We start from the raw sequence: 13,958 nt of genomic DNA, 5'->3' as shown, positions 1-13,958 counted from the left end.
CACCCAAAAGAACAGAAAATCCAGTCAGGAAATGAAATTTCTCTACAGAAGACATACAAATGGCCAATAAACACATGAAAAAATGCTCAACATCACTCAGCATCAGGGAAATACAAATCAAAACCACAATGAGATACCATCTCACCCCTGTCAGAATGGCTAAAATTAACAAGTCAGGAAACAACAGATGTTAGCGAGGATATGAAGAAAGGGAAACCATCTTACACTAATGGTGGGAATGCAAACTGGTACAGCAATTCTGGAAAATAGTATGGAGGTTCATCAGAAAGTAAAAAATAGAGCTACTCTATGACCCAGCAATTGCAGTACTTGATATTTACCCAAAGGATACAAACATAGTGATCTGAAGGGGCACCTGCACCCCAATGTTTATAGCAGCAATGTCCACAATAGCCAAACTATGGGAAGAGCCCAGATGTTCATTTACAGATGAATGGATAAAGAAGATGTGGTATATATACACAACGGAATATTTCTCAGCCATCAAAAAAAAAAAAAAATCTTACCATTTGCAATGACATGAATGGAACTAGAGGGTATTATGTTAAGCGAAATAAGTCAATCGGAGAAAGATATTTATCATATGATTTCACCCATATGTGGAATTAAAAAACAAAACAGAGTGGGAGGGAAAAATAGGACAAAATCAGAGAGAGAGACAAACCATAAGAGACTTTTAACTATGGGAAACAAACTGAGGGTTGCTGGAAGGGAGATGGATAGGGGAATGGGGTAAATGGGTGATGGGCATTAAGGAGGGCATGTGATGTAATGAGCACTGGGTGTTATATGCAACTGATGAATCACTGAGCTCTACCTCTGAAACTAATAATATGCTATATGTTAATTAATTGAATTTAAATTAAAAAATTAAATTGTTAAAAAAAATGAAAGAAGTAAAACTGTCCCTATTTGCAGATTATGTGATTATCTACATAGAAAATCCCAAGTAATCAACAACAACCAAAAACTCACAGAACCAAAGAGACCAATATATTCCTCATTCTGTTTAAGTGACTCTAAATTGGGCTTCTGTCACATGTAATTGGAAGAGTCATTTATTTATTCATTTACCCATCAAATATTTATTGAATGCCTAAAATTTGCCAGTTACTGTTCTAGAAAGTAGTGATGCATCAGCAAACAAAACAAAGTTCTTACTCTTAAGGGTGGTGGTAAGAGATATAAAAAGTTAAAACAGATTAAAGAGAAAAATTGAGGGGTGCTATTTTAGAAAATGTAGAAAGAAAGACCTCTTTGATAGGCTGCCTCATAAAATGGGGATTTAGCCAAGGGGGTATCTAAGGTAAGTGCATTCCAGGCACCGGAAAAAATCCCAAGGCTGGAACATGCATGGTATGTTCAAGAAAAACCAAGGGTACTAATGTGGCTGCAGCAGAGTAAGGGAAGGAGGAGCAGGTGGTGGGTCAGAGAGGACCCTGTGCCAGATCACGCAGTTCCTTGTGGTCCATGTAAGGACTTGAGATTTTACCTGGAGTGAACTAGAAAGCATTGAAGGGTTTGAGCAAAGGAGCAACCTGAGTGCATATATGTTTAGTCCTGACCAGTTCAACAGATAAACAAAGCAACTGGTTCTCTGAGACCTAGAGCAACCCAAACCTACCATTTAACTTCTTTCTTTTCCATTTCAAAACCCTTCTACGTTCTCTTCCATCCTTTTTTCTTTCTTCCTCTATCCCTTCACAGGACCAAACCCTCCTGCAGCTCCATGGGCACTTTCCTACTTTCCTTCCTGTGAATAAATCACTTTCCCAGCAACCCCCCCCCCCAGCAAAAGGTTGCAATGTATTTAAATCATTAACTATGATTGGAGGGTGGCAGGAGATTGTGTAAACTTTCAGCGTGAACTTAGCCCAGCATTCCTGCTCCTCCCTCAGAACGTCTCCACCAATCCAGGAAAGGCCCTCTGGCTATGTCTTGCTTCTTCCAATTGTCAGACTACTACTTCTCCCTCTTTTGGCTACTACCAGGACTAAGCAGAAGTGAGAGTTCAAGTTTCAGGGCTGCTCTTCTAGGACACCGGTCTACCATCACCTCCAGCTGTGTCGGAATCTGTCACTTCAGTGAGTACTTCCTTATCTGTCTTCTCGGAGAGGTTTGCTGGTTTGGCACGCAGGCTTTTGAGCAAAGATAACAAACGAGCAACCAAAACCAACAGATCAATAATGCTTTCATGGAAGTTTTAGGCAGCCCAAGTGTTTCTATCAGAACTTCTCAGCTGTTGTGTAATCCTATCTAGTTAGTGGCCAGGAGTATGTACACACAAAAAGCTACAAACATAGCAGCTAATTTTTTCATTTTAAGTCTTTTGGTACCATGTAATTTTTAAAAAACTATGTGCATGTGGTAACTTGGTAAAATGTCCTGGGAAAAAAATTGAATTGGGTCCAAGGAGCAGCTGAGTTTTGCACTGTATTGTCTACTTCGCTCTCCACCTTGCTCAGTGGCAGATTGGAATCTATCTTCTGCATCATCTGGGAAATATGCATATATGTCTAGGGAAATTTCGGGGAATATATACATGAAAATCCAAGGAAATAATCCTGGGGTAGCCCCTCTCTCCATGAAATGGTCAAGAGAAGCTCCAAAAATCCTGTATAGAAGTTTAGGGTAGGATCTTGTTAGGGCTGGGGGGAATAGTAGGGGCTTCACCTTGCTTTGAGGCTATATATACTGAGCCAATGTTATTACTTGGATTATTTGGTGGGAGAGATGTTTATGGAGATGTAAGGAGGCTAAAACTTCCTGTGCACTGCTGTTTATATGCGTGTAGAGCTTGCATTTCAGATGAGACCTTAAATACTTTCAAGCCCCACTGACCAGCAGTGGTACTTTCTTTCTTAGAAGAGTTTTCTGTGGCTCGGTACAAACATCTGGACTCATATCTCAGCTCTTTCACCTACAAAGAATATTGGAAACCTGGGAAATAGATGTTGTGAAGTGCTAAGATTACTGAAAAAAAAAAAGTTTTGTTGAGGAGAAGGCAATCTTATTTTCTCTAATCAGGAGGATGCTGATATCTTCTTTTCTTTTCGGTAGAACAGAATGGTTAGGCTCATTTTAAGCTCCAACTGACTGGTCAATTTTCTTTTCAATGTATATTTGAAGGATTCTAAATGTGGTAAAGGAAATAGTTTCAAAATTTCATCTTAACTGCACAATAATGGAAACAATTCAAATAACATCAATAGGGGACTGGCTTAAGAAATTATGGTGTAGTTGTTCTTTGGAATGCTGTGCGGCTCTTTAAAAAAAAAAAAAACATAAAATAAAAACAAAACCAAAACAAAATGATAAAGATCCTCATGTATTGACATGGAAGGACCTTCAAAAATATGTTGTAAAAAATTTTTTTTAATGGGAAGAATAGTGTGTATTCTAGGCTACCTGTTGTGTCAAAGTGGTGGAGAAATAAGAATTTATAGTCATTGGCTTAAATACATGGAAAGAAATCCTGAAAAGATCCATAGAAGTAATCATAGTTCGTGGAGGGAGTAGGTTGGGATAAAACTGGGCTGCTGTGAGATGGGGGTGGGAGGGGGCAGATGTTTTTTAGAGAGGGTGGAGGGGCAGATGGAGAGGGAGAGAGAGAACCTTAAGCAGGCTCCGTGCCCAGTGTGGAGCCCGATGTGGGGCTGGACCTCACAACCCTGAGATCATGACTTGAGCCAAAATCAAGAGTCAGGTGCTTAACAGACTGAGCCACCCAGGCAGGGGGCAATTTTTCACTGTAATTTTTATGTTTTTGGAACCATTTGAAGACACTCTCTAAAAAATTAAAAAGAAAGAGAAAAGTTACAACACTAAAAACATGTTTTAAGTACTACTTAACTTCTTCCTTCAGTTGAAGGAAACCTGATGCTAATTCCGTAATAAGGGAGATAACTGCCAAATGGGTGGGCTATAACTTGCTGGCAAACAGCAGAGAAGGGTGGTTCCCTCTCTACTCAACCCCACTGCCAAACAAGACAACAGTGAAGGCAGTGCTTTACTAATCCTGAACCCTTAAAAAAATCTTATCTGGGAAAACCTTCAGCTCAATTTTCCTGTATTTTAATGTTTCATATCGTCCAGTTCTGAGCTGTTATCAGTATAGATCAACACTGTCCACAAGAATGTTTTGCAATGATAGAAATGTTTTGTGTCTGCAGTTGCCTATATGCGGTAGCTACTAGTCACGCATGGCTGTTGAGCACCTGAAATGCAGCTAGTGTGACTAAGAACTTACTTTTAAATAGTATTTAAATTAATTTAAATTTAAATAGCCGTTTAGGAACAGTGCAGGTAGTCATATAAATCTGGTTAAGCAACAGAGGCACTTCTCAGGTCTACTATAACCCTGAGCTGTTGAAAGAAACCATATACAAAGTTCTCCCTTCTGAAAACATCATTTATTCATTCAACAAATAAGCACATACTGTGGGCCAAACACTATGTTATTTCCCAGGGATAGTACCATGAACATAACAGACAAAACACCCACCCAAGTAAAACCTACACTCTAGCACCAAAGATCAGCAAAGTATAGCCCATGAGTTAAATCCAGCCCTCTATCTGTTTTTATACAGGCTGCAAACCAAGAATGGTTTTTATTTTACATTTTCAAATATTTCAAAAAGCCAAAAGAGGAATACTAATTCATGACATATGAAAATTACACATGGGGCACCTGGGTGGCACAGTCAGTTGAACGTCCAACTCTTGGTTTCGGCTCAGGTCATGATCTCAGGGTCAAGAGATAGAGCATGTGTGAGGCTCCACCCACAGTGGGGAGTATGCTTGAGATTCTCCCTCTCCCTCTCCTTTTGGCCCTCCCCCTGTGTGCTCTCTCTCTCTCTCTCTCAAATAAATCTTAAAAAAAAAAAATTACATGAAGTTCAAGTTTCAGTATCCATAAATAGGTTTTGTTTGGAACACAGCCATGCCCATTTAGTCATGTATTATCTGTCAGTGGCTGCTCTCTCAACCAGAGTTGAGGTAAGCAGTTGCCACAGAGACTATACGGCCCACAAAGCCATATTTACTATCTGGACCTTTACAGAAAAATTTTGCCAACGACACCATCATAAGCACTTTGCATGCATTATCTCATTTAATCTTCAGGACAATTCTCTGATAGAGGTTTTATTAGTCATTACATTGGTAAAATGGGAAACGAGGGTCTGAGAATGTGCATTTCTAACCAGCTTCCAGATGATGGTGATCTGCTGGCTCACAGATCCCCATCTCTGGATCAGTGATTCTCAACTTTCATTGACATTAGCATCCTCTGAGGAAATTTTTAAAAATATGATGCCCTGGCCTCCCACCCTCAGAGATTCTGATTTAATTGGTCTAAGCCCCGGGCATTGGTTTAAAAAAAAAAAAAAAAAAAAAAAAAAAAAAAAAAAAAACAACTTTCCTGGTAATTCAAAGGTACAGCCAGGGTTAAGAATCACTGCTCTACTGAATCGAGAACATTGAAATGGGAATCCAAAGATATGAGTTCTAGTTCTAACTCTGACATGACCTATTGAAGCGAGCTGCTTCCCTCTCTGGGGCCCTATTTTCTTTGCAGGTGAAAAATAAGGAGCTCAAACCAGATGATCTCAGAGGGCTCACACTCAGTGACTTGTCAGGTCCTCACATAAAGAGGTGGGCAGGTCAGAAGTACCGGGGTCTCCCAGTGTATTGGGTGCAGCAACACGATGCCCAAACACCAGGCCCATTTAGGATAAAACTCATGGGTGACATCCATTATTTGGCAACGCATCAATATCAATATAGAAACTCTTCCACACAGCCATGCTGCCTTACATACTACACAGAGTTGCAGTTAAAAATGATTTAATGATAGGGTGCCTGGGTGGCTCAGTCGGTTAAGTGTCCCACTCTTGATTTCGACTTAGGTCATGATCTTAGGGTTGTGAGATCGAGCCCTGCATTAGGCTCCATGTGTGGAGACTGCTTAAGATTCTCTCTCTCCCTTTCCCTCTGCCCCTCCCCCTCCCTCTATAAAAAAAAAATGATTTAATGATTGTGAGAGTAGTATTTCATTGTAGGAAATTTGGAAAATTACAGAAAGTATGAAGAAGAGAACTCTATAATCTTTAGAACCATGTTTTTAACAACCTTGTTTATGAGACCTCAGCCAAGTAAATGACATCATGATCAAATGATTTCCCACAGAAGCAGGGAGGGCTTTGTGGCCTGGAGGATCCTCCCCCACAAAAGTCCCAAAGGTTAAAGCCCTATTTTGACATCTCTGGTAAATGCAGCTCCAAGTCTGGACTCGAAGGTTGTGTGGGCTCCTATTGGGAGCATGGGAACCACAGCCTATAAACTAAATGATTTTTGACAGTTCTTTCATGCCTAATTGGTACTCAGTTACTCTATTAATTCACTGTGGATTACCCACTGTGGAAATTTCTCCTTAACATGTCTGTATGACTTTTGAAATGCAGGTGAAAGAGATTAGATATCTTTGCTTTCACTGAGAGTAACTGGGTGACCCAGATCTTTACTTCTTTAGAAATGCATAGGGGAAACAACAGCATGTAGTACATAGTCAGGAAAATGGGCTGGGACCAGACAGTTCTAGGTTCAAATCCAACCAATGCCTTTGTTGTGGACTGAATGTTTGTGTCTCCCTCCAAATTTATATGTTGAAACCCTAATCCCCAAAATGTCATGGTATTTGGAGGTGGGGTCTTTGGGAGGTAATTAGGTTTAGATGAGGTCATAGTGTGAGGCCCCAATGATGAGATTAGTATTCTAATAGAAGAGGAAGAGAAACCAGGACTCCCACATGAGGACATAGAGTAGTCATCTGCAAGTCAGGAACAGAGCCCATATCGGGGAACTGAATTGGCTAGCACTTGGTCTTGGACTTCCCAGCCTCCGGAACAGTGAGAAATAAATGTCTGTTGTTGAAGCCATCCTGTCTATAGTATTTTGTTATGGTGGCTGGAGTTCACTAAGACAGTCTCTTATTAGTCATTTTCTCCTTCTGTAAACAGAGATGATAATATCCACTTCACAGAGTTACTCTGAAGATTTAGTGATAATTTGTATGTAAGTAAAGCACTGAGTACAGTGTTCAAAACATATTGAGTGCTCAGAGAATGGCACTTGTATGATGATTATAAAGAATAATAATAATAATAATAATAATAATAATAAAAAAACTTAGCTACTTTGGGGTCAGGCTACCTTTAGGACAGAGACAAATGTATGTCCTTTTGCTTGTCTTTTAGATGGATTGGTTTCTGTGGAAATCCTGAGTGCTAACACATCCAGCAAGACTGATGCTAGCTCTTGTCACCATGGAGACATTACTTCGTGCCAGGTGTTTTTGGCGCCTAGCAAGCCCTGGTTCTATGACAGTACTACATAAAGATTATAGAACAGTGCCCCCTCAGAACTTTTCCAACTATGAATCCATGAAACAGGAATTCAAACTGGAGATTCCAGAGTATTTTAACTTTGCTAAAGATGTCCTGGACCAATGGACCAATATGGAAAAGGTATGGAGCAAGGGCCAGTCCAACTGCAGTTTCTCAGATGGAAGTGATTTTTGCCCCCAGGGCAAATGTCTGCAAACAATTTTGGCCGGGGATGCTGCTATGTATCCTCTAATACACAGGACAGTCCCCCATAGCAAAGAATTATCTGGCTCAACATGTTAATGGTTCCATAGTTGAGAAAGCCTGGGTTATAAAAATGTATGATTATAGGTTAACTTCTTTAAAAACCCAAAAAGTAGTAGTATGAAAGTCAGAAATGGTCAAAAATGGTAGGGAATGAGGCATAGACATAGCATTGAGAGAATATAAAGGGATGCAAGAATTCTAACTCTTTGGAAAAACAATGAGGCTAAATGAGAAATGACATGGCTCCCAACAGCTAAAAAATAAAGACCCCGGAGTTATTTTCAAATATCCCATGCATGTCCTAACTAATGACCTGTGAATTTTCTTCTGAAAAAATATTCCACTGAATTCCAGTTAAAATAGAATTAAGCTGCAAAATGACCTTTAAATCATCTGGTCTGTCTTTCCTCAGGCTGGAAAGAGACTTTCCAATCCAGCCTTCTGGTGGATAAATGGAAATGGAGAAGAAGTGAGATGGAGTTTTGAGGAACTGGGATCTTTGTCTAGGAAATTTGCCAATATACTTACAGAAGCCTGTTCCCTGCAAAGAGGAGATCGAGTAATTGTGATTCTGCCCAAGATCCCAGAGTGGTGGCTTGCAAATGTAGCCTGTCTGAGAACAGGTTAGTAGTATTTGCAATCTGATTACATTTAAAGTAGGCTGGATGGGAGATCTTCCAAAACATCTAAGTAATCATGAGACATTTATTTGGGTAAATTATTTGAGGAACTGCACACAATATAGTATTATTCTCAGGAACCTTAGAAATGTGTTGGAAACATGCCATATCTTTTGACCTAAACTATGAGTTGCGTTTTTCATAATGAAATAGGTTTATTAACCAAATGCCAATCAACAATTGAATACCCTCATACCTACCACTTTTCTCTTCCTATAGACCCATGGTCATCTGAAACTCAGTGCAGCCACAAACTCAAAGTTCTTATTTCACGCCTTTATTTCTCTCGTGGTCAACTGCCATTCATCTGATGCCCAAAGCAAGCAGCTGCTACTCCTCCTTCCAAATCAGTTCCTCCATCCTGTAAATTTGACTTTCTACAGGTCCCCAGAGTCCCTCTTCTTCTCCAATCCCATTGCCATTGCCTTACTTCACGTTTACCATCTCCTGAATGGATTTGCCCAAAAGTCTCCCTAATTCTGATCTTGTGTGGGCCCACAACTTATTCCAATCCAATTCATCCTCAATATCTAGTTTTATTTCTAGAATGCACATTTTATCCTGTCAATATGCTGCTTGACATTATTTAATAACTCTCCATTGCCTACCAGGTAAAATCTGAGCTTCTTTAGGTGTATCATGGAAGGTCTGAGCTATCCTCCCTTCCTTGTTTTCATACTCTCTGCTCCAGCTATATCAAATGGTTTCCTATAAGGTTCACGATCTTGCTCATTTCCTGGATTCTGTGCACACTGTTTCCTGTGCTTGGAAAGCATTTCCCTCACATGTAACCACCTGGACAACCTCTATTAGATTTTTAGGTCTCAACTCTAATGTCACTTCTCAGGCAACCCCACCCTGACATCCCAATTCAGGTGCTTTCTTTTTTGACCTCCTCTAGAAAACATGTATGTATTTCTATGTTAACCTGTACTATATTATCTGAGTATATTATTTTTTTAAAATTTGGCATTCCCCTAGGACTTCGTATGTTTCTAAAAGCCAATGACTATGAGATAGCCATGTCTGTACCTCCAATTATTGGCATATCGTAAATGCTCAGTAAAATATTTGTTGAATTAATATCCCTACTGTTATAATCAATCATTATGTTGAATAAACATTCTTAATTCATCATAATTACTTGCATTTGAGAGTTACATGTTCTCATATCATATGTACCTATAAATTGTATACTGGAGTAGCAGAGCCCACTTTTAGAGTTTTATTTTAACAAAACGATAGCTTTCATGAATGCTGCTTAAGCTCACTTTCTTAGTAAAGGGGCAACATGTTGGACTGCCAGGACCAGAAATCCATTCATATTAGTTCAATAAGGAAGGAGAATTATTGAACGTCTACTGAAGAATCTACAGGGGAAAAAAAAGTGCAGACAGAGCAACTGGCTTCCTTCTCTATTTCTTTTGCTCTGAAGCCATAGGGCCTCTTGTCTCTGTCTCTCTTAAGCATCTGTTCCTTTGACTTTCTGCTGACACATGATTTCTTTGCTCCCCTTCATTTTGACTGACACATGGCTTGGTTTGCTACACAGATACCTTGGGCCCTAATTTTGTATGTCCCAATCCACTGAGTCTCTTAAATTAAATACTTGAGGCAGAATCTGACTGGCACGGCTTGGGTTAGGCTAGTCAGAAGTGGTCAGAGGCAGGTTCATTTGATAAAAAACATGGTCACTGGGGCTGCAGAAAGGAAGGCAGATTCTCTTAGATGGGAGAAAGAAAGGGAGAGAGTAAATGGTAAATCTAATATACTAACAATGCTGAAAATAAGCATTATCTACCACCTAGAGGGATGGGTGGATGGGCTAGGCTTTCAAATCCTGTTGCCAAATTGAATTATGAAAGTTACTTCTTTTGTCCACCAAACAAACTCCTGGAAAAACTTTGTCTTTTCATGTAGATCTGTTAACAGGGAGAGAAGGGGCTACTAGTGCCAGTCTTTTGACCCTTCATGCAAATGTATATGTTGGTAATATCATTTTGTACACCCTGTATTATCAACATGGTAATGAGAGGCCTCCCCCAAGATTTCAAGTAACATTTTAGAATGGAAAAAATTGACAAGGCAAGAAACAACAAATGTTGGAGAGGATGTGGAGAAAGGGGATCCCTCCTACATTGTTGGTGGGAATGCAAGTTGGTACAGCCACTCTGGAAAACAGTGTGGAGGTCCCTTAAGAAGTTAAAAATTGAGCTATCCTATGACCCAGCCATTGCACTACTGGGTATTTACCCCAAAGATACAGACGTAGTGAAGAGAAGGGCCATATGCACCCCAATGTTCATAGCAACATTGTCCACAATAGCCAAATCATGGAAGGAACCGAGATGCCCTTCAACAGAGGACTGGATTAAGAAGTTGTGGTCCATATATACAATGGAATATTACTCAGCTATCAGAAAGAACGAGTTCTCAACATTTGCTGCAACATGGACGGCACTGGAGGAGATAATGCTAAGTGAAATAAGTCAAGCAGAGAAAGACAATTATCTTATGATTTCTCTCATCTATGGAACATAAGAACTAGGAAGATCGGTAGGGGACGAAAGGGATAAAGAAAGGGGGATAATCAGAAGGGGGGATGAAGCATGAGAGACTATGGACTCTGAGAAACAAACTGAGGCCTTCAGAGGGGAGGGGGGTGGGGAAATGGGATAGACTGGTGATGGGTATTAAGGAGGGCACGTATTGCATGGAGCACTGGGAGTTATACGCAAACAATGAATCATGGAACACTACATCAAAAGCTAATGATGTACTGTATGGTGACTAACATATCATAATAATAAAAAAAAGTAACATTTTGCTACTTGGCAAGAAACTATGTAATGCTTCCCTAAATGATTAATTTGGACAGGAAGTAATTTTAATAGGTAAGACTGATCACTATTAATAGGTTCTTTTATTTTTTATTTTTATTTTTTTTTAAAGATTTTATTTATTTTTTTGACAGAGAGAGAGACAGCCAGCGAGAGAGGGAACACAGGCAGGGGGAGTGGGAGAGGAAGAAGCAGGCTCCCAGCGAAGAAGCCTGATGTGGGGCTCGATCCCAGGACTCTGGGATCACGCCCTGAGCTGAAGGCAGATGGTTAATGACTGAGCCACCCAGGCGCCCCTATTAATAGGTTCTTTTAAAGATAGGGTATGAATAATATATTAGCAGAAATTAATTATCTAAGGGTGATGTGTTTAAATAAAGTGCTTCTACTAGGCATGAAATGCTGGCAGTGGGCTTGTTCTTAGAGAGTGCCTCTAAATTATAGAAAACTGTTAAGCCATGGTAGGCTAATTACTTATTCCCAGATGGAACATCGCTAAGGAATAACCATTGGAATTAAGGACTATAAACATTGCTGCATTGCCTGATTAGAAAAGAAAGATATTCTGAAAACTTTGTGTTTTGGTCCTGGTTGTCTGTTTCTTGAAGAACTCCACTGGAGGGGGTTATCCTTCCCCAGATGGAAAGACAAGCCAGTGTCCAGGGATGACCAGGTATGTGTTCTTCAATCTTCTTTTCCTGAATTGTGAAGTGCATACCTTCCACCCTCTCTTTAGGGTCTGGACTTAATAATGGTAGAGCCCTAATGATGTACTGTATGGTGACTAATGTAACATAATAAAATTAAAAAAAAAAAAAAGAGTGGTAGAGCCCGAGATATAGATATGGATACATATAACTATAGAGATACATATTCTTGAAAGTCCATTAATCCTTTGAGAAAATAATAGCTAAAATTTATTCAGCCTCTTTACACATTTTAACTCATTTACTCCTCATTAATCTTATAGAATCCCCAATATACAGATGCAGAACCTGAGACTCATGGAGATAAAGTGGCTTGTCCAAGGCCAAGCTATAAGACTGTTTGGCTCCAGGACAGACTCTTAACCATTATACTACACTTACGGTATAATTTATGGCAGGGAGAAGTAGAAGGACAGAAAAGATGCATGACTCAATTGTTCCCTTTGGAAAGAAATCATACAACATTTATGTATGTTTTAAAAGGTGCTGGACTGAAGTAGTTAAGTGTGCAGCTCTGGGGTCAGGCTACAGGGTTCAATCACTGGACTGCCACTTTCCACTCCAGTGATCTTTGGCAAATTATTCATAGATTTTATGGGTTTTTTTTTTTTTTGGTAGGGATTAAATAAGTTAAAACATGCAAAACACTTAAAATAGCATCTAGCATTTAGCCAATAAATATTGGCTAATATTACTCTTCAATAAAAACTCTCTTCCAAAGAAATGAAAGGAAAAAAAAAACCTGTCTTCAAGCTGAATGTTATGAATGGTCTCCAGATAGAAGAAAATTATCCAGCATTTAACATGCTTTCATATTTGGTCAAAAGGGCCACAGATATTGAGATGCCTTGAAAGGCAAAAGCAGAATAATGAAAGGAAGACAGATAGACAACTAGAATAGTAAACTCATTCTGGGACATTGAGAGTACACCTGAGCTCTCTATTCTACTGTAACTAATATGATAAAGAAAATCCTTCCTTCTATACATCGTTTCTTTTCTGCTCCTTTAGGGACAGTTTTAATTCCAGGAACCACTCAGCTGACCCAGAAAGACATTCTCTACAGACTACAATCTTCGAAAGCAAAGTGCATTATCACCAACGAAGTTTTAGCCCCAGCAGTAGATGCTGTTGCGCCTAAATGTGACACTCTGCGCTCCAAGCTAATTGTGTCTCAGAACCCCAAAGACGGGTGGGGGAACCTCAAGGAGATGATGAAGTGAGTAGTCATAACTGTTGTAAACAGCTTCCCCAAAAGAAAGCCAACATTGAAAAGATATTCAACCCAGAAGTGATCAGAAAAATGAAAATTAAAACAAGGCAAAGGGAACAACTGGTGATTATTACTGCACTAATCACCTGCAAAGCTCTGAGGCAGGAAGGAGTTTGGAGTGGTTTTTGTATGTTAGGATTTTTTTTTTTTTTAAAGATTTTATTTATTTATTCGACAGAGACAGAGACAGTCAGCGAGAGAGGGAACACAAGCAGGGGGAGTGGGAGAGGAAGAAGCAGGCTCATAGCAGAGGAGCCTGACGTGGGGCTCGATCCCATAACGCCGGGATCACGCCCTGAGCCGAAGGCAGAAGCTTAACTGCTGTGCCACCCAGGCGCCCCTGTATGTTAGGATCTTGAAGGAAGTAGGCCCTGAGATAGATATTAGTTGTGTAAGAAGTTTATTAAGGATTTGTCCTGGGGTCAACACCCGTGAAAGAAGGGGAAGGATGTGGCATTGGGCAAAAGAAGAAATTCATCTGCCATGCACTCCCAGAAAAACCTTCAGCTAATCCACTAGGACCTCTGGGGCTTGGATAGTCTTTCAAAGCTGTTCTCAGATAAAGCAAAAGGTCCTGGCCTTTATATATCCTTACTGATCCATAACTGAGTGTGGGCTTTCCCTAGAAGGAGGAGTGACCTTGAGCGAGGCAGCTCTCTTCAGCCAAAGCAATCTCCAAATAGGGCTCCCAGCACCTGAGGGGAGTAAGTCCTTTGTTCCGGCAGCAGGATCTAAGAGGGGCATTCACAGCACCAACCACAGAACTGTTATCATCTCCCAGAGAA

The 13,958-nt window shown here is 40.0% G+C and overlaps 1 protein-coding gene across 3 annotated transcripts in view; it reads left to right on the top strand.

The window, feature by feature from the left end:
• The first annotated feature begins 1,896 nt into the window (after positions 1-1,896).
• LOC125282835 (acyl-coenzyme A synthetase ACSM3, mitochondrial) overlaps positions 1,897-13,958 on the top strand; it is a 26,839-nt gene continuing 14,777 nt past the window's right edge. For 2 of the 3 annotated variants that reach the window (XM_057315293.1, XM_057315292.1), the window contains exons 1-4: positions 2,016-2,105; positions 7,278-7,547; positions 8,086-8,296; positions 12,912-13,119. In XM_057315293.1, the coding sequence (XP_057171276.1) occupies positions 7,329-7,547; positions 8,086-8,296; positions 12,912-13,119 (638 nt within the window). In that variant the 5' untranslated portion in view covers positions 2,016-2,105; positions 7,278-7,328. Of the gene's footprint in view, positions 2,106-7,277; positions 7,548-8,085; positions 8,297-12,911; positions 13,120-13,958 lie in introns of all 3 variants that reach the window. The other variant, XM_057315294.1, reaches the window with a different exon arrangement.

Source organism: Ursus arctos, unplaced genomic scaffold (genome assembly GCF_023065955.2).
Source record: "Ursus arctos isolate Adak ecotype North America unplaced genomic scaffold, UrsArc2.0 scaffold_2, whole genome shotgun sequence".
Taxonomy (NCBI): domain Eukaryota; kingdom Metazoa; phylum Chordata; class Mammalia; order Carnivora; family Ursidae; genus Ursus; species Ursus arctos.
Note: the sequence above shows the minus strand (reverse complement) of the source record. Positions and strands in the feature narration are given on the sequence as shown.